The 22,457-nt window shown below is 48.6% G+C and overlaps 8 protein-coding genes across 8 annotated transcripts; 4 read left to right on the top strand and 4 right to left on the bottom strand.

Annotated features, from left to right (window-relative positions):
- Positions 1-5: 5 nt before the first annotated feature.
- PEX2_016520 (purine-nucleoside phosphorylase) lies at positions 6-1,246 on the bottom strand (the record flags this gene model as incomplete). Its single annotated transcript, XM_016738928.1, has 2 exons — positions 6-1,070; positions 1,121-1,246. 2 exons carry the CDS (start codon positions 1,244-1,246, stop codon positions 6-8), a joined length of 1,191 nt encoding a protein of 396 aa, XP_016602445.1.
- A 2,372-nt stretch (positions 1,247-3,618) lies between these two features.
- On the top strand, positions 3,619-10,722 carry PEX2_016510 (ABC transporter, integral membrane type 1; the record flags this gene model as incomplete). The annotated part of the gene is made up of 11 exons (XM_016738927.1): positions 3,619-3,813; positions 3,876-4,663; positions 4,722-6,487; positions 6,558-6,826; positions 6,890-7,053; positions 7,112-7,161; positions 7,217-7,613; positions 7,666-8,395; positions 8,650-8,728; positions 8,780-10,048; positions 10,103-10,722. The coding sequence occupies 11 exons, from the start codon at positions 3,619-3,621 to the stop codon at positions 10,720-10,722; spliced, it is 6,327 nt and encodes a 2,108-aa protein (XP_016602444.1).
- A 186-nt stretch (positions 10,723-10,908) lies between these two features.
- Positions 10,909-11,990, bottom strand: PEX2_016500 (Aldo/keto reductase; the record flags this gene model as incomplete). Its single annotated transcript, XM_016738926.1, has 2 exons — positions 10,909-11,759; positions 11,813-11,990. The coding sequence occupies 2 exons, from the start codon at positions 11,988-11,990 to the stop codon at positions 10,909-10,911; spliced, it is 1,029 nt and encodes a 342-aa protein (XP_016602443.1).
- Positions 11,991-13,259: 1,269 nt separating this feature from the next.
- On the top strand, positions 13,260-13,646 carry PEX2_016490 (nuclear transport factor 2 family protein; the record flags this gene model as incomplete). The annotated part of the gene is made up of 1 exon (XM_016738925.1): positions 13,260-13,646. One exon carries the CDS (start codon positions 13,260-13,262, stop codon positions 13,644-13,646), a length of 387 nt encoding a protein of 128 aa, XP_016602442.1.
- Positions 13,647-14,600: 954 nt separating this feature from the next.
- On the top strand, positions 14,601-15,983 carry PEX2_016480 (uncharacterized protein; the record flags this gene model as incomplete). Its single annotated transcript, XM_016738924.1, has 4 exons — positions 14,601-14,724; positions 14,786-15,595; positions 15,649-15,822; positions 15,874-15,983. 4 exons carry the CDS (start codon positions 14,601-14,603, stop codon positions 15,981-15,983), a joined length of 1,218 nt encoding a protein of 405 aa, XP_016602441.1.
- Positions 15,984-16,934: 951 nt separating this feature from the next.
- Positions 16,935-18,339, top strand: PEX2_016470 (FAD-dependent oxidoreductase; the record flags this gene model as incomplete). Its single annotated transcript, XM_016738923.1, has 2 exons — positions 16,935-17,921; positions 17,980-18,339. 2 exons carry the CDS (start codon positions 16,935-16,937, stop codon positions 18,337-18,339), a joined length of 1,347 nt encoding a protein of 448 aa, XP_016602440.1.
- A 940-nt stretch (positions 18,340-19,279) lies between these two features.
- On the bottom strand, positions 19,280-19,754 carry PEX2_016460 (uncharacterized protein; the record flags this gene model as incomplete). The annotated part of the gene is made up of 3 exons (XM_016738922.1): positions 19,280-19,382; positions 19,433-19,625; positions 19,685-19,754. 3 exons carry the CDS (start codon positions 19,752-19,754, stop codon positions 19,280-19,282), a joined length of 366 nt encoding a protein of 121 aa, XP_016602439.1.
- A 1,304-nt stretch (positions 19,755-21,058) lies between these two features.
- Positions 21,059-22,269, bottom strand: PEX2_016450 (pectate lyase family protein; the record flags this gene model as incomplete). Its single annotated transcript, XM_016738921.1, has 5 exons — positions 21,059-21,523; positions 21,583-21,668; positions 21,731-21,816; positions 21,867-22,093; positions 22,159-22,269. The coding sequence occupies 5 exons, from the start codon at positions 22,267-22,269 to the stop codon at positions 21,059-21,061; spliced, it is 975 nt and encodes a 324-aa protein (XP_016602438.1).
- Between the last annotated feature and the right edge of the window lie 188 nt (positions 22,270-22,457).

Raw genomic sequence — 22,457 nt, 5'->3', positions numbered from 1 at the left:
AGTCTTCAAAGACGACGCTTGAAGTTCTTTTGAAGGCTGCGCTTAGAGACAAGAGCGTGCTCGGGTCCAGGACCGAAATCCGGAACACCGCCCAGAGAACCGAAGATATCGCCGATGTAGTTGTTGGCCTTGATACCAGCAGAAAAGGTGGAATCCCACCCGTCCAGGATACCCTCGATGACCTTGATACCAGCAACGTAGATATTCTTGATAGCGGGCTCGAATCCGCCCTGCTCCGCTTGGAAGAGATTGTAGGCCGCCGAAGTACCGGGATAAGGGCGATCAAAGTCAGACGCAGTGCGCATGACGATAATGCGGGAGAAATCAGTCAGCTTGTGCATCGCGGATCGCAGCAAGACCTCGATGGTGGCGTTATCCTCCTGCGCGGTTGTGCAATAGTCACCGGTACCGTTAGTCAACACCTTGGTGGTGTTTTCGAACGTCGAGCCTAGGATATTGCCGCTGAAGTACACGTCGGAGGTCGCGACATCGCATTCAACAACACTAGGGGGCAAGGTGGCAGCCTTGTACTTCCCACTGGGGGTCTTGTAGTGGGCGCGGTAGGCCTGGGCTGTGGCGGAGTCGGATTCGGAGAGGTTTGCCTTTCGCGCGAAATTGGCGGCAATTGTGCGCAGATCGGCGTTCACTTCGAAGACCTCTGTGCCGTAGATGCTAGTCGGGTATTCGCCTGGGAAATCGGTGCCTTGCGCGACATATCCGGTGGAATAGTTGCTGGGGAGCTCACGGATATCGATTTCGTACTGCAGCGCGACCTGGACTGCGTACCGAGCAAAGGTAGCGGATCCAGTGGTGGCTTTCTCGGGGCTGACGCCGGCAATACCCGCGACGAAGAAGTAAGTCTGCGTGAGATCGAATTTAGGGGAGAAAGCAACGGCGCTAACCGTGGTAGCGGCATTGATCTCGCCTTCTCCGGTGACGAGTTGGCAAACTTCATGGTTCTTGGTGCAGTAGACTTCCGGGAACAGAGGCGAGAGGCCAGGAATGGTGATGTTGTGGGTGAACAAGTCGAATTCGGGAATGTGCCACCAAGCTTCAGCTTCAGGTTCGAACTGTCATAATATATTAGCGACATTACATTTCTTGCAGTGGAAGCGCGTACCATTGACACAATGAACACCTTGGGAGCAATTGCTCCATGGTGACCCTTCTCGGTCTTAGTAGCTCCGGCGCATAGTGAGCTGCCAGTGAGCAGCAACGAGGCCGTCAAAGTTTGAAGGAGGTGCATGGTGAGAATTTTTTTTTGTTGCAATGGGAGCTCTATTCCTCCATGCGCCGAGGCCTTTTATAAAGTGAAGATTTTGTAGCCCTTGCGTCTTTCACGCTATCGAGGGACCATCGCCGATCGATAGGCATATCAATACCTGATTAGGACATGATTAACTCAGAACGTGGAACGAGTTGGAGCAACTCTGCCAAAAACCACCGGAGATTGTCCTATCGGCCCTCTTGATAGAATTTTATTCGTGCAATATATATGCAGAACACCAGAGATTGATAAATAAAATTTTATTGGTCCTATGCATGCGAATGCGGGTCGATCGTGAAGGAATTTCGCAATTTATTAGGACGACTTTTTGCTTTTAAGCAATCGGAGGTTGCCGGGGGTCCACTCCAGGTATATGTGTGACAAAACGGTGGAGATTCAGCGACAAAGAGCCAACTCGATGGGTTCTCAGACTCTGAGCTTCTTGCCATTGGAAATTTCTGAGAGATACTGCGCATGCTGTACTTGCTTTGTACTACTTGAGCTCATCACTGCTTGTTGACATTCTGCTGGAACTCGGGATATGTGCCGTTGTCGGGATCCACCTGGTTGAACCATATTAAAAGATAAGAAGAAATATAGTGCAAGAATGAGCTTGCCTTTCTAGAAACCCGCCATTCTGTGTCTAGGCGAAAATAGTGGGACTCAATTGTGGATGTCAATTGTATCTGATATCTCGACTGTGTCTGGCTCCAAGGCTCGGCCCCTGAATATGCTCCGATCAACAAGAAACTACGGAGTAGAACATACACCGACCCCGGACCAGAAGAAAAAGCAAGCAGTGCTTGACAGCCATCGGGTTGATCCCCTTACATCCTGACTGCAGCAGGGAATACAACATAAGCGAAATGCAGTATGATTTGTTTTCTCTTTCCTTGCTAGTTGTGATTATTTGTTTTTTGGGGGGGTGAAAGCAATCTTGCTTGTTGTGTCGTCCTCGGTGGAGTAGCTGGTCCCCACAGTGTCTTGCTCGGGCAGTGAGCAATATTATGACTAATCTTGTGAATGCATTTGCATTTGCAATTATTTTATGGTGCACAATCTGAGAACTAAACTTCATCAAATGGCGGTTTGGCCGAGTGGTCTAAGGCGATTGAGTACGTTTCTCTTCTTAAAACAAGTCCACCAAAACATTCACTAACAATCCAAACAGCTAGAAATCAATTCCGTTCGCGGGCGCATGTTCGAATCATGCAGCCGTCGTTGCATCTTTTTTTTTTTTTGCTAAATCGGGCTTCACTTCAGCTGAAACAAGCATTAGCGGGATTTGCGACGAAGTAAAAGCATCGGTATATAGCTCTAATGCTTGTCGGAGGCCTTCTTTTGTCTCGACGTTAACGGGGATGCGGGGAACCGAGGTAAGCCAAGGCAGCAACCTTAGAACAACCAGGGGTGTTTGCCAGATGATCGGGCCGTCTTTGGCCTTCATTGCTTACTTTTCGCCTCAGATACGAATCTTTCGGCACTGAAGAAGGGCCCATGCCCAAAACTAGTCTTTGTATACGTCGTTGGATTTCCCGCCCAGGATTTCTCCAATCTACTACCTAAAGCATCAAGACGTGCCTCCGACCAGCGTGGGCTACAACAACCACACTGATGTAGGGTCTCTTACTTCGGGAGCTCCTGGAGCATCGCCCTGGCCACGCCATCATCAGCACCGATGACAACTTGCGCTTCCTATCCAAGGACAAGCTAGCGAGCGTCGGGCATCGCGTCTCTCTGCTCAAGCGCAGGCAAGACGAGGACTGGTATAGCATTGATAAAGGACTGGCTTTTTCATGTTTCGATCGTTAGCTTTATGCAACTAGTGGTATTGCTATATATTGGTGTAACAGAGGAATGCGATGAAGTGTCTATCTATTGTCGAATGTCGCTACCTTGCTTGGCTTGCACCTCGTGAAATGAACCCAGAATGGCCGAATGAGCGCATTTGATGAATCTACCCTACACCTATGGCATATGGATTTTATTTCGTTTGCTTTCTTTTTTTCGCCTCTTCTACCACGGACAGACCTGGTAGGACACATCTTTGTTGGAAAACACTGAGTTGGTCCAAATGTTGACCCTATCCTTTTAGCCCCATTTCGTGCTTTTGCATTAATTAGCGTTCCTCTATGGTAGCATCACGGACGATTTGGTCCGTTGATTGCTCAGCAGCACCGTTTTGCGCTGCTGGCATGATCTGCATCTTGCTACTCTCCCCTATTTAAACGTGCCCTCCTTCTCCATTGCCCACGTCGTCTTGTCTTACTACCCGTTGCACAGCCCTTTTCCAGGGCACCCGGCAGCAGTCCAGCTCACCTCAGCTACCTGGCGGCTTCTGCTACTCCGAAATGCCATTCTCTTCCCAATATGGCTCGCTCTTCGAGCAAAACAGCGAGCAGTTTGACTTCAACATAGACTTTGAGCAAGTCTTCTTCGCTATCATCCCATCTGCTCTCTTCATAATACCCGCGTTATGGAGGACAATTTCCCTTTCTCGAAGGCCCATCGTCGTTAACGCTTCCGTCTTTCGACTTGTCAAAGTGGTATGTAGTTTTATAGCCTCATAACCCCACACAAGCACGGTACCTTGCTAATACCATTGCAGGGTGCCATTACCGCGTACGCAGCGCTTCAACTTGCGCTCGTCGTCCTAGCCGCCGCTGGTCACTTTCATGCCACAGCTATGTTCATGGCGACCTCTGTCATCAAGCTGCTAGCGGCCGTTGCCATGCTGCCTCTAAGTGTCGTTGAGCACTCTCGAACCCCTCGGCCGTCTATGCTGCTAATGAGCTACTTGATCCTGACGCTTCTCCTCGACGCAGCCCAGTCGAGGACGCTCTACTTATCACTATCATCCGCCGTATCTACTGAGCGCGCTTATAGCAACCTCTTTACTGCCGCTGTGGCCGTCAAAGTTGTTGTGCTGCTATTGGAATCCCAGCATAAATCCAGATGGGTTCACTGGGACAAAAAGGAGCATAGCCCAGAGGAAACAAGTGGCATCTTCTCCCTTGGTGTCTTCTTCTGGCTCAACCGATTGTTCCTAACCGGATACAATAAGGTTCTGTCTATCAATGATCTATACCCCCTGGATGGTGCCATGGACCCAACAAGACTGCACGAGAAATTCTCTCGACATCTTGCCATACCAAAGATGAAGGGTGATAAGTATGGCCTTACCAAGGTCCTTATGCGCACGCTTATAGGTCCACTTCTACTCCCTACTATCCCCCGTCTCGCCCTCTTGGGGTTTTCCTTTGCTCAGCCACTCTTTATCGAGGGGCTCCTCAATTACCTCTCGGGGAATATGCTTAACCAAAATGTTGGCTACGGCTTTATTGGCGCCAGCTTTTTTATCTACTCTGGCATTGTGATTAGCTGGGCCTTCCACCGGTAAGCTTATGACGATGACGGGGTGAATTATATTACGCGACACTAACATATATACGAGATACTATCATCATCGTATGCGCACTATGCTGAGATCTATTCTCGTCACTGAGACGTTCATAACGGCTACAAATGCTCGCATCGGGAATGACGACAGCGCTGCGCTAACCTTAATGAGCACCGATATTGAGCGAATCAGAATGGGTTTTCGACAACTGCATGATGTCTGGGCAAGTCTGATCCAGGTGGCACTATGCGCGTGGATGTTGGACAGGCGACTCGGCGTTGTCTTTGTGGCTCCTATCGTCGTTGTGCTTCTTTGCTTCTTGAGCCTTGCTATTCTCATGAAGTTTATCGGAACGGCGCAGAGGAGATGGATGTCCCTAGTGCAGAAGCGCGTTGGTTTGACAGCTACTGTCATCGCTAGTATGAAGAATCTTAAGATATCCGGTCTTTCTTCGTCCGTGAGCACATTTGTGCAGAAGCTCCGAGTCGAGGAGCTTACGGCAGGAGTCCGATATCGTAAGATCTATATCGGGGCCGCCCTGCTTGGCTTTATTCCATTGCTTATCAGCCCGGCCCTAACGTTTGCCTTTACACAGAGTCGACTAGATTCGTCAAAGGTATTCACAAATCTCTCTTTCCTAACCCTTATGACACAGCCCCTATCGCAGATTTTCCAGACTATTCCCGAAGTCATCTCCGGCCTAGCTTGCATTAGCAGAATTCAGGCCTTTATGGAGTGCGAGACTCGCGAAGACTTCCGTAAAGTCGCAATTTCCTTCGAGAAACACTCCGAAAAGGACTCGCTTAGCAGTCAGCCGTCACCCGAGTCCGAAGTGGTCATTGAGAATGGAAGCTTCGGATGGGAGCAAGATAAATTTGTCCTACAAGACATCAACGCCAAGATACCAAATTCGTCACTTACCCTTGTTGTCGGACCTGTTGGCTCGGGCAAGTCTACTCTTTGCAAGGCGCTACTTGGAGAAATTCCTTTTCATCAAGGCAAAGTCACACTACGCACACATGCCTCGGCTTCGTTCGTCGGGTTCTGCGACCAGACTGCGTTTGTGTTGAACGGAACCATCAAGGAAAACATTATAGGTTTCTCTCCGGTGAACGAGGATAGATATGCTGAGGTCATCGAGGCAACGTCTCTCGCCTTTGACTTTGACACCCTAGCACAAGGCGATGAGACAAACGTAGGTTCCGACGGCATCTCTCTATCCGGAGGCCAGAAGCAGCGCATTTCTCTAGCACGTGCCCTATACCTACAAGCCCACTTCCTTATTCTCGATGACGTCTTCAGTGGCTTAGATGCGGACACAGAAGAGCAAGTCTTCCGCAAAGTCTTCGGACCAGCAGGACTATTAAGACGCCGCCAAACCACCGTTCTGCTCTGCACTCACAGCGTCCGACACCTACAGGCGGCAGACCACGTTATCGCCCTTGGCGGAGACGGTGGCATTAGTGAGCAGGGCACATTTGATGCATTAATGGCTGGTAATGGCTATGTCCACCGTGTGGGGTTGAAGGGCTTGTCCGAAAGCAAGACAACCTCGGAGGAATCTAGCATCGAAAATAGCGCACAGGAATCTTCATCGCCGGCAGAGAAGATAAAAGCAGCCAAGCTTATCGTTACCCCCAATATGGATGCGTCGCGGAAAGTTGGAGATGGCACCGTCTACAAGCAGTACATGAAGAGCATGGGACGGCTGCTCGCAGGGTCTGCCATTCTCTTTGCTTCACTCTGGGGCTTCTTCCTGAATTTTTCCACAATCTGCAAGTACTCCATGTCTTTGAATACGGTATGCATTCCGAAGGAGGGTGCCTGGAAGCTAACGGCGTACCACAGGGCTCACATATTGGGTTAACGACATACAATTGCAACGCCCAGCGCACTCTTCCGCTTACTGGGCCGGAATCTACGCGCTGTTTCAGATCTCTGCCTTAATCTCACTCTTCCTACTTGGCGCCTCCATTTGGATCGTCTCCATCAAACGCGCTGGTGCAAACCTACACGAGGACATTTTGAAGACATTGTTCCGAGCACCACTCCGCTTCTTTACCGAAACCGACATTGGTGTTACAACAAACTTGTTTTCGCAAGATTTGAACCTTATTGACACGGAGCTGCCAGATGCCACAGTCAGCACCCTCTTTTCGGTAGGCTAACCCATGATGAACTATTCAAGAAACCTAAGTACAGTAGCTAACACGAATGGATAGATTACCCAAGTTATTGGGCAAATGGCTGTTATGCTTACGGCGGCTCCCTACTTGGCCGTCACCTTCCCCTTCCTCGCCGCCCTCCTGTATGTGCTGCAAAAGTTTTACCTGCGCACTTCAAGGCAACTTCGATTGCTCGACCTAGAGGCCAAAAGCCCGCTATAGTAAGTGAATAGTAGCATATCGTCATGTATCCTCACGTCGTTACTGACATATGTTCAGCACGCACTTTCTTGACATTGTTAGAGGCATCACAACTTTGCGAGCGTTCGGTAGGTACTAGCTGTGCGTTCGGTTGATGCGTTGTTGCTAACGCAATGCACATAGGCTTTATCCGTGAAGATATCCATAAGAACGCCCGTCTTCTGACTTCGAGCCAGCGACCTTCGTATCTCCTTCTCATGATCCAGGAATGGCTAAATGTTGTCCTCGACGTGGTAGTGATGCTGTTGGCAGTAGGGCTGACAACGTTTGCCGTGCGATTCCATTCTAACTCTTCATTCACCGGTGCTGCTCTGTACAGTCTTTTGAGTTTTGGAGAGAACCTCACTGGCATTGTTCTTTTTTGGACTAAACTTGAAACCTCGCTTGGTGCAATTGCTAGACTCAAGACATTTACTGAGACGGTTGAGCCCGAGGATAGAGATGGAGAGGACATCGACGCACCCGAACAGTGGCCTCAGCGCGGCGTGGTGGAACTGAAGGGAGTTTCAGCAAAATATGCGTAAGTATTATAAGCCACGTTCCGTCAGAAGTAACGCTGACCATATCATTAGCACTGACGATCAGAACGATGAGGCCACCAGCCTTGCTCTCCGCAATATACAACTAACTATTAACTCGGGAGAAAAGATTGCTATTTGTGGTCGCACCGGTAGCGGCAAATCCAGCCTCGTCGCCCTGCTTCTAAAGCTCCTGGATCCAATAGCCACCACGGCAGAGAACATCGTGATTGACGACCTACCGCTCCATCGGCTAAACCGATCCGTGCTACGCCAGCGCATCATCGCAGTGCCCCAAGAGGCCGTCTTTTTGCCCGATGGGTCTACGGTTCAGAACAATCTTGATGTGTCTGAGGAGGCTACCCCTGAGGAGTGCAAGACCGTACTTAAATCCGTCGGCTTATGGGAGTTTGTCAAGGAGCGAGGCGGCTTAGCCGCCGGAATGAACTCATCAAGCTTCAGCAATGGACAGCGGCAGCTGCTCTCGTTTGGCCGAGCCCTTCTCAGACGCTCCGTTCGAGAGCGCAAATTTGGGGCGGCTGTGCAGCTCGGCGGTATTTTGCTTCTGGACGAAGTGAGCTCAAGCGTGGATCAGGAGACCGAACGTATAATGCAGGAGACTATTAGGACCGAGTTCGAGAACTACACGGTGATTGCAGTCAGTCATCGATTGGACATGATTATGGACTTTGATAGGGTGGTGGTGATGGATACCGGCGAGATTGTGGAGGTGGGCAAGCCAGCTGTTTTAGCCCGAGAAGCTGGAACTAGGTTTGGTGATTTGGTAAGAGCAGGAAACAAGTAGATTTGATGGTATCGATGCAATATTTAGTATGGTTGTTGGGGTAAGGGAGTAGAAAGCCGACACTTTGTGGCGTGACGTTCTATTTCTGAGCTCTTTTTTGAGAACGTGAGAGAAGCGGTGCTTGTTGTCTACCAAATAGCTGTTTTCAAATTTGAGGGTATTTTCACTTGCTCTCCGAACGAACTGGCATATATCAAACCACTCTTGACCTTGATCACTTTTTGTCTGTTTAGTTTATGAATGTTACGCTGTATCAAACTAATAAGAATGAAACGACTCAGAAGCTAGAGTTCCTCTTTTACGAAGAACCTAGTTACTACAATTTGTAGAGCAACCTTGGGAATTCTGTACTAACAATATCAGCCAATCATTTCATTGTCGCGGATAGCGTCCCCACCTCCCCTTGCGAGGGCCCCTCGATTAATCGCCGAGATATAAACCTTGGCTCTTATGAGGTAGCCGTACCATTCATAATGAGCTCCCTATCACAAACTCCCAGCGAACCGACACAGAAGCGCCGGAAGATCCGGAAAGGCACTTTCAGCTGCTGGGAATGTAAGAATCGTAAGATTCGATGCCAGTTCATCACATCTTCTGCAACAATATGTGTCTTTTGCCAGCACAATGGAGTGCCGTGCATCAGCCAGGACCGCCCTAATCCCGAAGATACAAGCTATCAAGCCGTGGAATGGCGCCTTAACTACGTTGAGGGTCTAGTGGCGACGCTGATACAGCACCAAAAGGCCCATTCACCATCCCAAAGATCACCGGTCAACCAGCAGGTGAACAAAAATTTGTTCAAGAATATTGTAGACCCCAGGGCGATACATTCTCACAGGCCAGGCAACTATGCCACTCTCGAGAGAGGCTCTCTGGGCCATGTTCAATCATTACTTCCATCAGCTGTCATTTTTAAGCAAATTTTGGATCGCAGCCCGCTCCGTGTTCGACCGTTTCATTTGCTATTCTGTTCAACTACATCTACCCAGGTCGACCTCCAATCTTCATCGGAGTCCAATCAGCTAGTGCACCTTGCGCAGAGAATCGTCCAACTTGCCCTATGTTTACAGCAGCCGAAGCAGAACGTGCTAGAGCTCCGGTTTGACCAGCCTAGTCCCGAGATGGCACATTATTTTATCGGCGTCGCGTCTCGCTATATCACCTCCCAGGACCTACTCGTCGACTCTCTCGATGGCGTAGAGACACTCAGTCTGGAGGCTCGCTTTCATCTCCATGTAGGCAATCTCCAGGATGCCCGACTTCTCTTCCGTCGCGCATTAGGAATCGCCCGCTTGCTGCTCCTCCCATGTCGGAAGCATGAGGACAACCGTGCAGAATCCCTATGGTTCCGTTTAGTCTACAGTGATCGCTTTCTATCCCTTATGCTAGGACTTCCTTTTGTCGATGTGGACTGTCAGCTCACTGGTAAACGGCAAATTGTCGCTGACCGGTGGTCTGATCAGTTGGAGCGCATCCATGTTGTGGTCGTAGGCAGGATCATTGCCAGAAACCTCCGCATGCAGAAACACCATGGAAACCAACCTGACATGTACGAAACCCCTGTCAATGTCTACCAAGAGACACAGGACATCGATATTCAGCTCAAAAGGGCCAGCCGTATACCCCCCGTGGGTTGGTGGGCTTTACCATTGCTAGGTAATGGTATACTAGATCTAAACTCACCAGAACAGTTTGTTCGGATTCTGACGCAGATGCATCAATTCTATCTGGTGGTTTCTCTTCATCAGCCATACCTTCTAGAATACCTCAGTCTAGAATCAACACCACATCGTCAAATACTTGCCGATCCGTCACCAAACTATGCGTACAGCAAACTGGCCATTCTCTACGCAAGCCGCGAGCTTCTTGCTCACTTTGGCATGATCCTTAATGCCCTCCAGAATATTCCACACCGCGGCTTTGTGGAGAAGGCGTTTTCTTCTGCAATGTGCCTCCTGATGATACATATGGATGGGCATCGCCTCAAGACAGAAAATGTGTTAGAGCACCAGCGTCCTAGGGACTTGGCTGTCATTGATGGCGTGATTCATGCTATGGAGGAAATCTCTAACGTTCATAAAGACAGCCTGACCCAGTCCTGTGTGAAGATCCTATCTACATTAGTACGCATGGAGGAGTATGCAGCAAACGGAGCCGAATATATTACATGGCTGGAGCCTGAAACCCAAGAGAGCAATGAGACTCAGGCGATAATCGAAGATCAGAGGATAAGCTTCCCATTGCCGTATTTTGGCAGGCTCCATGTCTCATGTGAAACGTCTCCAGATCCCCCGAATTGCGACTAAGAATTTTGGATCACTACCGCGAGTATCATTAATCGGTATCGGATGTGACAAGAGAGGAAATGAATCTGTTATTCTCTATAAACAAACCCAAGCTAGTTGAATAACTAGGCTATTAAAGCCTGGGAAACAAGGCCAAGGTGTTGAACCGTTGTGATTGCAGCGACACAAACACTCAAATCATACATTTCACAGCACCGGTGTGTCTGCAAAAGCATAACCAGTCATTTCCTGGAACCGAGCACCCACAATAGCATCCGCTGTCTCCCGCAACACCTTTTCCTCGCCCGCCGACACGGAAACGTGCACACTCTCCAGATTCTCAACCAGCCGATGTGCCTTAGTTGTTCCAGGAATTGGAAAGATGTCATCTCCCTGGACAAGCAACCACGCCAAAGCCAGTTGAGCGGATGAAACACCCTTGGACGCAGCGATGCTCGCGATCTTCTCGACAACGGCCACATTCTGTTCCAAATTATCCTCGCTGAGCCAAGGAAGATGCCCCCGAGCATCCCCGGGCTTAACATCCTCTCTGGTATGGATGGTATTGGCGAGGAAGCCATTACCAAGAGGACTGTAGCATACAATAGCGACTCCGAGTTCACGCGCGGTCTCAAGAAGACGAGTCTGTGGGAACTCGATGGCACGACAGAAAAGGCTGTATTCGACCTGGACAGCCGTGATGGGGTGGACTGCGTATGCGCGTCGGAGTGATTCAGCGCTGCATTCGCTCAAGCCTATGTATTTGATCTTCCCTGCGTTCTTGAGCTCGACCATGGCTTCCATGGTCTTTTCGATCGGGGTGACCTTGTCCAGACGGTGGATGTAATACATGTCGATGTAGGGTAGATTGAGACGGCGGAGAGATGATTCGATGGCTTTCCGGCAGTACTCGGGGGTCGAATCGATCTTGAAGGCCGGTTTTTGGTTGGGTGTCAGTACTATGCCAAACTTGCTGGACAGGAAGATATCTTCGCGCTTGTCAGGGTTGGCGGCGAACCATTTGCCTAGAACGTCCTCGGACGTGCCGTATTTATCGGCTGTACAGAACCCATTAGCATTATATTCGTTTTATTTGTATGAATGCACCTACCAGTGTCCCAGAACGTTTCGCCTCGCTTGTAAGCTTCATCCATGAAAGCGAGATGGTCAGCCTCCGATAGAGGCGCATTGTAAGTTCCGCTCGCACTCATTAATCCCAAGCCCAGTCGAGGGACAAAAGGTCCATTGCGACCTAGCTGGCGAAGGGGTAGTTTGCTCAATGCTGCCATTTTGTTGGTTTCAAGCTGGGCAAATAATCAATGTGTGTGTTGACGAAGAAGGGATAAAGTAAATAAAATTGTCTGTTCTGATACTCTCATAGCAAGAGGACTGCGAACTGACTCTTAAATAGCTAAACAATCAATATGTTTTCCGCCGTCAACTCCGTCTGTTATAGAACCCCGGCCCCCAGAATCTGTTAATCCCGCCGCTATCTCCGCCACCAATAACCAATAAATTGTCCACCAAGAGCAACGTTATTCATCGAGTACGGAGTACATATTCTTCCCTTGGAATTAATATCTGATATCACTACAGTATATCCAGATACAAGACACCTTACTTCAGTTGGACATCCTTATAACTAGCATATACCAGTATCCGTCCATCCGACACATGCAAAGCAAAAGGATTGGATATTATATCAACGTACCAAGTTCAAGAGACGTGATGAGATTATAGTCTAGATACTCCACAATATGAGGGCTAGAGCAATACTATCAATGATCGAAATATTACTGTAGTACAAACGACCCCATAGGGCTATTCCACTGGAGGTGTGGATAATCTATGGTGGTCTAAGGAATCAGTACTTTTCATCGGACACTGAGCATCACTAAATAATTAGTGAACATATACATAGTGAGCATTTCCATAGGATCAGTTATCATAGGCGTGACTATGTGTGTAGTCCACGCGCCTCCATTCAAGCAGCTCAATAGGAAAACACGGAAGATATAGCACAGGTACGTGTGTAACGTGTCCATGCCCAACTATCCCAGGAAGAATTGCCCCATAGAATGTAACAATAATACCATCTTATTGGTGACGAGCACCAATCTAAAAAAATCCAACTACACTTCCATGGATGAACAGTGGATGCGCCAGGCCCAGTGATACTGGGGCTTTCAAGCCACTGACTGCCGGACGTTGAAACGTGGAGCATGACGCATGTCAAGCACACTATCTTACTGAATTTACGGTACTTCGAATCAAAATAGCACAGGATATGTTGATCCCCGGAGATTAAAATGTTTGGTGCTCAACGTCATCTGACGTCATTTTTTAATATAGGTACCAGCGGATGGCAAAACAATAAAATCAAGGCCAGGGACGCTCAAAGTCATTGTTGATTTACATTTTGGCTTCTAGTTTTATCTTCTTGAAAATAATATCCCATTCGCATCTGCATCGCAACGCATTTCAAACGGCGTGTTTCCTCGATACCCCCACCAGCCCAAGTCCTTCACAAGCCATAACCACACAACCACATACCTACCATGCCTTCAATGCACGAACGTATCCGTGAGGACCTCCTCAACAAAGAGCGAGCACTGTGGACAGCCCTCACATCCGCCGATCCAGCACCAGCCATCTGGAAACTCAGCAACCCGGAGGCCTGTTTCCTATTCCCTCAAATGCGCATCATCACACTCGAGGACGAGGACGCATTCAAGAAAGCCGTTCGACCACCCTTCCACCGATTCGATGCCTACCAGTTTGAGGAGGTACGAGTCATTATCGTCGATCTGATGGCAGGCGTTGTCACATACAAGGTCCGCGCTGTGCGAGGGAAGAAAGAATATACTGCCTCGGGCTCGACGACTTGGAGTCAAGGGTCGGATGGAGAGTGGACGCTGGCTTGTCACCAAGAAACTTTGATGTGAAGGGATTATATTTGTGTTATTGTTTTTATATGCACCCCGTTTCTATTCTATACCTTTTGCGATGCGGACTAGGGGAAGGGAATTGACCTCGGCGAGGCGAACGTGTGTTTTCAGTGATATGATGCAATGTATCACGAGTCAACGAATTTTTTAATGCCAAATGCATGATTGAATTTATTTGAAGTTCTAGAACTGTGTTGTGGCAGATGTGTGGATTTTAAGTGTTGTAGTGCACATCGGCTGCGATCTACATTCGAAATACTTAATCCGTGTCTAAACTACTCTATTATGATTGGTAGTATTTATACATGTATTGCGATTCATTATTTTCTTCTCTTTTTGTGGTTGATATATGGTGGCGCAGTTTTCTGAAAGTACCAATTCACTAATGTAAGCCTCCTTGCTCTGCCGACAGATTTTGACAGGCCAGGGGGGTACCCCTCAACCACCCCAGTTTGGCTTGTTATTAGCCGGAACATGTCGGGCAATACCATAATTTCACTTAGAATCCTCTGCGATCCTGCCACAGGGGTAGTGCATAGATTTTAATAGAGACATTATTAAGCGAGTCTAGACTACAAGTGGCAGTTGGTCTGTGTTAAACCCAAGAACAGCCCCCTTTTTTTTTCCTGACCCGACCATTAAGCTCACAGTAAGCTCATGAAGCAACCCGGGATACCATGAGAGCCTCATCAGACCACCAAGAACCATGGGGGTTTCAATGGAGATCATCCACTTATTTCATCGTCGCGACAGTGGCAGTGGCTTTGCTCACAGGTAGGCTCTTTGCGCAGATACCCCATAAAAAAACATATCCTGACCCAGTCCATAGATATGTATCTGTATGGATTTCTCGTTCCACTCCTTCCATTCGTGCTCGAACATCGACTGGGACTTGATGTCTCGCTCACCCAGCGCATAAGCACAGCGCTACTATCCCAGACCGCACTCATCATGGTCGTGGCAAGTCCCCTAATCGGGTCTCATGCCGATCGTTCGGGCGCGAAACGTGCCTGGCTATTATATGGACTTGCGGGCGCATTGCTAGGCTCTTTGATGCTCGCCATGGCGACTTCATGTAAGTAGTGGCTAACAATCCACGGATGACATTCGCAGCGAGGTGATTAATGTCAGCGCAGTATTCACTCTCTTTGCCGGACGCCTTGTACAGTCTCTTGCCAGCACTGGTCTGTGGGTGGTAGGCTTTGCTACCCTGGCGGAGAACGTTCCGGCCGACCAGCTGGGCAAAATGTATGGGTTCGTGACTATTGCCATTGGCGTAGGAACCTCGGGTGGGCCACTTGTGGCTGGTGTTCTGTTCGACGTATGTGGGTATTGGGTGGCTTGGTCGAGTGTGCTTTTCGTCATTGTGTTTGATGTGATCCTGCGATGTTTGATGCTAGAGCGATCGCGTGACAGTGGATCTCCTCGCGCGGAGCGGGCCGGGCAGGATCCAGAGAGAGAGGCACTTTTGTCACCATCGCATGACCCGGATCAACAGGTAAGCAGTCAGGCTATATCGGAGAAAACGGGTATACAATTCTATCTATGCCTGTGTAGCAACGGTCGCTTCATTGGTGGTGTGGTTAGTTATTTCTGTTACGCCGTTCTAACCGCCAGCTTCGACACAACGCTTCCTCTCCATGTGCGCGATGCCTTCCATTGGGGAAGCCTCCCCGCTGGTTTGTTATTCGCCGCTTTCCAGGGCCCCGCGGTGTTCTTTAGCGTTCCTGTCGGCTGGCTGAAGGATCGAGTGGGGACTCGGTACCCGACCACGATCGGGTTTGCTCTTCTGGTACCATTACTGTGGCTGATCGGTGTTCCTGGGGATGAACGGTTCCCCTGGGCCAGTGAAGAGACGACCGGTTCGGTCATATACAGCGTAGCTGTCACAGGTATCGGAATTGTGATATGCTTGCTCAACGGGGTGGGGATGATGGAAGCCACTCGTAAGTTGTTTTCCGACGGTCACGTGGAGAAGTGGATCATAATGATTTTCCAGAAGCCGTTGATGAGATCGAAAGAGAAAACCCCGGAATCTTCGGTCCGAATGGGGGTTATTCGAGAGCCATATCCGCCTCCAGTATCAGTTGGACGCTGGGGATGTTTATTGGGCCGATTCTTTCGGGATATGGTACGGAACAAATCGGATATTATGGAATGAATTGTGTATTGGGTTCGTATCCCCCTGTCTGATTTCTTCATGTCCCAACGCTAACCAATGCAGCGGGGATGTGCGGACTTTGCTCCTTCACCGCCTTCTGGAATTTAAAATCGACTGTGCCGCAACGGCCGGGTCAAAAGGATCAAACGTCTTCTGGTGGAGTTTTCACATGAGAATGACTCGTGCTCAATATCACTCCTCCACATTTCACCAATGTTTGGAGTTGACATGTCTATCTCGCTTAAAACAAAAGAAAAACAAAGAAAAGGCAGAAAAGGCAGAAAAGCCAAAAAAAAAAGTTAAATTTTTTTTAAAAACTTAGCGCAACAAAAGAACCAAACGGGGAGCCGATACCGTTAGAATGCGCATAGAAGGTTAGATGGGGCCACTCAATTCTTGCCGAGGTAGAATTTTATATTGAATAGCACACAACCCCAGACTTGAAGGTACAAAAAACTTGGAAGCGAAAGTGGAACTGGGATCTGTGTTCAAAAGTGGATTGTAAGGACTGTAGGTATTGGTCTTCTACCCTTTTAGTCCCAAAATGGAATTGAAAAAGTAAGACAAAAAAAAGCAACCCGTCAAACGGTGCTGTCAATTTCTCCGGTCCGACGGGTGCCTTCCGCTCTTTAGTTTCCCTAGTTTCCCCCGAGCTCCTTCCGTAATTGACTGTGAGGTCATCTATTTTCATCCAGTTTCATCTATTTTCTTTGTATAAACTTCCCACGGACCTTCTAAGGTTCCCCCAGACTCCGCGCCACTCGGTAAGGCTTACCTAGATACGGAGTACCCCTATATCCTATGTTGTAGGTTTTATCAATAAGATACCTCAATGTGAGCTATACACTCGAATTTGTGATAACCATGGTTGTGTCTCGTGAGACTCCACCACGGATTCCACGGACATGCAGAGGCCGAAGGATTTCCTTCCCCGGCCGAACCTTAGAGGCTTCTAGCCTGCTCGTTAGTTTTTTTAGGTGCATAGAATATATTATTTCTGGATGAGAGATCCCGGAGTTGTCAGTTGAAAAAATTCTGCGATACAAGCTCATACCAAGAGAAATTCCTTCATACTTATTTCTCTCTTCTACAAATCCTGAGACACTCTATTCTCAATTCACGAAATGGAGCCATTCCGCCCCCCACAGGATATCGCTATCATCGGTGCTGGCATCGCCGGCATCGCGTGTGCACTGTCCATATCCCGGGAACTCTCTCCCTTTGTGCCGAACCTGAGAATCACGGTCTATGAGCGCCATGACGTATTATCGACTTCAGGCGGTGCTATCAATCTGACTCCCGTTGCCCAGAGACATCTCGCACAGCTGGGCGTGCTGGATGAGCTAGACCGGATGGGTTCTGAGGGCGGTGCTGATGTTGACGCTATTGAACTTTTCTCTATGCGTTCGGGTCGCTCGATCGGCTCCATCAAATTCACAGACAACCAAGGAAAGGGATTTGGCGGATACAAGGGCCGAAGGGTTATGCGGATTGCTCTATCCGTAGCCATGTTGACCGTGGCGGAGCGCACTCCGAATGTGGAGATTGTCTTCGGCAAAAAAGTGATCGGTGGCGAGGAATTCGAGGATAGAGCCGTTGTGCATTTCCTGGATGGCACAGCGGCAGTGGGAGACTTAGTCATCGGCTGCGACGGCGTCCACTCGGCGGTCCGGACCCGATTTGTGGACGTTGACCGGCCGGCTGAGTACACGGGGCTTTCCTTTTTACAAGCCACGATTGACACGGCTACACTTTCATCGCCTGCTCACTTCCGCACATCATCGCTCAATATCTCACGACATGGCTCAATGCTGGCCAGCTATTGTGACCGTGATTGCGAACAGATCTTCGCTGCGGCTATCGTTCAATTTAGTCAGGAATCGCTGAGTCGCCATCGACTCCTTCCCGGTCAGGATTGGGCCACCCAGAACAAAATTCGCTGCGCCCTCCGCGAGGAGATCAGAGACCGTTTTGGTAAATGTACCATTCCCTGTATCAAAGAAATGATAGAGAGTGAAGCGGACTGGATGCTTTATCCCGTATATCAAGTTCCCCCCGGAGGGCGTTGGTGCATGAATCGAGTGATTTTGCTGGGCGATGCAGCACATGCGGTATGTCTCAATCATGCCAAAACAAAGTTCTATTTGTTGTTTCTAACACGTTATACAGATGCCTCCGCGTGACGAGTCAGCTGCATACGCACTGGATGACGCAATCTTGTTCTCTCGAATTCTCACAAGCTATCGCTCGGAGCCACTGACGGAGGTTTTTGATGCGTACGAGAGTCTTCGTCGCGATACAATCAACCATGCGTTCAAAGAGTCCCGTCGTATGTGGGAACGAAACCGTGAGATGGGATTCTTAGAGGGCAGGATAAAAGAGTGGATGATGACTTTCCATCTCAAAACCAACGAAAACGCACGTGAGGCTGCATGGGCCTTTGACGCAACTAAGATGGCCCTCCCCACGCCAGCACCTAGTGAAGACTTAGTCTCACTGGATTCATTTTTGAGAGATCGGACTCTATGAGGAGGAAATGGCGTTTTAAAAAAAAACAGTGGTGGAGTTTGGGTTAGCGTGCATGGACTACGGAGTAGAGCGTGAATCATTTGAATTAATCGATACCCGATAATTAGCTCCCAGTATACATCTAATGGATATGTTCCTGGAAGTTTCCGCAAAAATATCAGTCTCTCTTACATTTACTTGGACTTGCATCTGCTCAATGTTACTTTTGGTTTGTCCTCGGGGTGGCCGAAGTCACGTTTACCTACTCCGTGCATAACTTGCACACGACGCATAAGCAGGTAGCCCCAACAGGTATTGACCGTGTGTAATATAACGTAAACAACATGTTTCTGTTTGTATGATACAACACCGCCGCGCGCGTGATTCTTGCAATTTATCCATTTATCGGGGATCAGCCTCCTCTGTCCCACCGATGGGGGAGAATGGCATGCATATGCGACCCTTGAGACTTCATTCGCTTGATATTCACCGAGTTCATGGGGAGGTGCTGTGCGAATGAGACGCATGGTCGGGTTTTTGTTTTGACTGATGACAGGTTGTGCAGGGGAGGTATGTGTTACGTGGTCTGCGATACGCCACCTCACATCCGGTAGTGCAGTTGAGCCGAAGAGCTAACGTGGGTGAGGGATACTCCGTACTAATTTCACAATTATGCTAAGCGCCTGCCCCCATCAAAGACAAATGAATTTACTGGTTCTCTAAAGCTTCCAAGGCTTACCTTCAATCACTACATAGGATTTGAGTCTATATTGGAATTGATTCTAAGCTCGCGATTACTTCCTGGTGGACCTGATAGCTTTCCACGGGGAAACATGATATTCTCTAACTGTGGGAGGTATATATTGAAATATAGACCCCACACTAGTAGCCGGAGATCACAACACGTAGTAACCTCAATTTGAACTTCCCTCGTAACCTCCGCACCCCTGGGCAGTATCGCTCATTTGAGTTTGTTGCACTGATAGCCTTCAATGTTATTGATCCATCCATCCTTGAGTCTCTTGACCCCAGGGTAATTCACTGATTGCGTGCCTTGATCGGATCTTGACATATATTAGCTCCTATGCTTAGCAGAGCTAGATGGTAAACTCACGATCCAACCTGGCAGTTATAACCCTTGGTCTCAATTTTGAACGAGCCGGCATTTTTCCGATATTCTTTTCTAATACCGTAACCCGTACCAGGCCTATTGCATTCGCTATAGCAGCCACCCTCGTAGTTGTAGCCGTGGCATACTTTGATATCAACGCAAAATTTGGCGCGCGTCTCTAGGTCTGCAGCCTCGGCTATATTTGGTTAAAATAGCCGTATAATGGGCGGCATTGAAAGTGAGACAGGGGCTTACCTGTAGGTACAGCAATTGCCTGGGAGGTAGCCAATGCAATTAACACGAATATCGATGTGAAGACTTTCATATTTGCTAGTTGAATGAGGTTTTTCGATATTTGTGGAAGTTGGATGGATGGGTTGAAATACCAGTTTGATCAGAGGTGCTCAGGTGAGTATTTATATACTTTGAATGTGATATGTATCTTAAAACCACCCATACCTAGTAGTAGAGTCGATCTGGGCATTTCTAAAATAGATCAGTGGACGCCCTGAAGTAACCACATATGCCAATGATCCCCAGGAAACATGCGGAGTATTGAACGTAAGGCCACCTATAGGAGTAGAGTCGATCTAGGAATTTTCTAAAATAGATAAGTGGACGCCCTGAAGTAACCAAATATGCCAAAGATCCCCAGAAAATATGCAAAGTATTGAACGCAAGGGGTAGTGGGGTATTTTCGCTATTGGCCTACATCACCGAGATATGGTTTCGGGGCCGACGGGCCGCAACTAGGCTTCTCAACCCAATTTTGGGTTAAGTTTTAGGGCCAAACTTTCTAAGGTTGGACCTCAGCTGGAGTTTGGGTTATACTAGAAAACCTAACCCAACCCCTAGATACCCAATTGGGTAATGTTGGGTAATAAAAATAGTAAATATGCTAAGATCCTATAGCTACTCAAATTATGCGTTTTTTGGCTGTAATTTTATGTATTTCAGGCGAAACAACCAGGATCGACCAACAAATTGATGGCGCCAGCCTTTCGTTGAGGGCACAACGGTCAAGAGGTCTGGTGAACAACTGCATTTAGATAAGGCTGGCGCGGTGCATTTTATTGAGGTGAGCTTGACTTAGCTACTCCCGCGTTTTGCTCAGCTCAGTATGAATCAGGCTGCTCAGTGAGCAAGAGGCGCCAAGGCCGGAGCCTTAAAGTGGAAAGGGAAGGCCAAGAAGTGGCAGAGGACATCAAGTACATACCTAGGCCGTGCCGCTCACTCAACCATGGAACCTACCAAAATAGTTTGAATACATTCCATCCAACTTGTACATCTTCATTCAGTTGTGGAATTATTAAACCAATGCCGGACGGTGTGAATAATACATGGGCCCTCCATCCCATAAACTCCGTCATGTTTCCATCTTTTCTCTATCTCACCGTTTTGGATTTGGTTGGAGGGCTGCTCTGCTATGCCCTATCGGACCTTTAATCCCATAATGTCACGCACTGTGTACTTTACGTTTACGAGATAGTACAGAGTATTGCAAGCAAAAAAATTAGATATTTCCTAAAGACTAAGCTGAAACAAATTCAAACCAAATGATAGACACAAATTGCGCCTGCCAAAAGAGCGATTCACCATTTGTCACAAAGTTTCTCGCAACAACTTCGCTTAGAAGGTAAGTGTCTGACCAGCAGTACCAACAACAGCAGCCTTAACCTTGGCTGAGCCAAGCAGGGTGTAGTCGTAGGGAACTGACTTCAGGGTTCCAGCCTCAGCAGCGTTCTCTCCGCTACCGAAGTCGTTGCCATTGGCCACAGCATAGCCAGAGTTGGTAGAGTAGAGGGGCTTCTTGCTACCGACAAAGGTGTTAGACTCAACCAGGAGCTGGGCGCCTTTGCGGGTGTTGATGCCGTCGGAGACGTTCTCGTAGTAGCTGTTGTAGATGTGGCCAGTGCCGAAACGGAAGGAAGGACCGCGCGAGTTGATGTTGTACCAGAAGTTGTTGCTCTGGGTGACACGCAAGTGACCGGTGTCCTCGGCGCTGTTGCTGTCGGAGTGTCCGATCAGGGAGGCTTTCCAGTGGTCGTGAATAAAGGTGTTAGAAACAGTGACGTAGTCGGCAGCGTGGGTGATCTTTTTCATATTAGCATATGTGCTTTGTTCGGATTCCATATCTTGTGATTCGAACTTACATCGATGAGTCCATCGTAGTAGTCCTTGTCGTGGTCCCTGTCAGATGAGACATCGCAGTGGTCAATCCACACATTGGTGGATTTTTCTAAGCCCAGTCAGCCTTTCTCCTGCTTCCTCAATGGATATCCTTCAGCATAATGTACTTACGAACACCAATGGCGTCACCGTTCTCGGCAAGCACCTTCTGCACACCGAGGTTGCGGATGATGACGTTGCTCTCTTCCTTGACCAGACTATATTGGTTTAGTATCACCTCGCATTGATGGTAGAAATGACAACGTACAGGCCGAAGCCGCTCAGGATTGCCTTAGAGTCCTTGCCGAGGATGCTAGTGTTGCTTCCAACACGGACTTGCTTGGCCGCCTTCGTGATGGTGCCGTCCACAATGATAACCTTGGCATCATCGCCCGTAACGGCAGCTGTGAAGGCAGCATACGACGAGACAGTGGTAGTAGTGCCACCAGCACCACCCTTGGTGCCTCCATTCTGGCTGGCATAGCCAGTAGCGACCTAAATCAGAGTGATGTTAGTATATTAATCGAAGGTTATTGAACGAACCACGCATTGGTACTCACATCATTGACGCTTGCGCGCTTTCCCAGATAGGTGGTTGCAGTAGGAGCTCCCAGTGCAAGGCTGGACAAGCAGCCGAGCAGAGAAACTGCCATCAAGTTAAAAGGAGCCATTTTGGATATTAAAAGAAAATTTAAATGAATGAAAGAGCAGATTGAATCGCCAGGATCCTTTGCCCGAGTGAGTGAGTGAGTGAATGAGGGAGTGTTGATATCAAAAAATCAAGACTATATCACGGTCGACCAAGGGGTTTATATACCACTCAGGAGCTCCATTGGGCTGTGGAAGCTCCTGAGACAAG

Source organism: Penicillium expansum, assembly GCF_000769745.1.
Source record: "Penicillium expansum strain MD-8 chromosome Unknown contig46, whole genome shotgun sequence".
Lineage (NCBI taxonomy): Eukaryota > Fungi > Ascomycota > Eurotiomycetes > Eurotiales > Aspergillaceae > Penicillium > Penicillium expansum.
The sequence above is the reverse complement of the archived record's forward strand: the minus strand, read 5'-3'. Positions and strand labels throughout refer to the sequence as shown.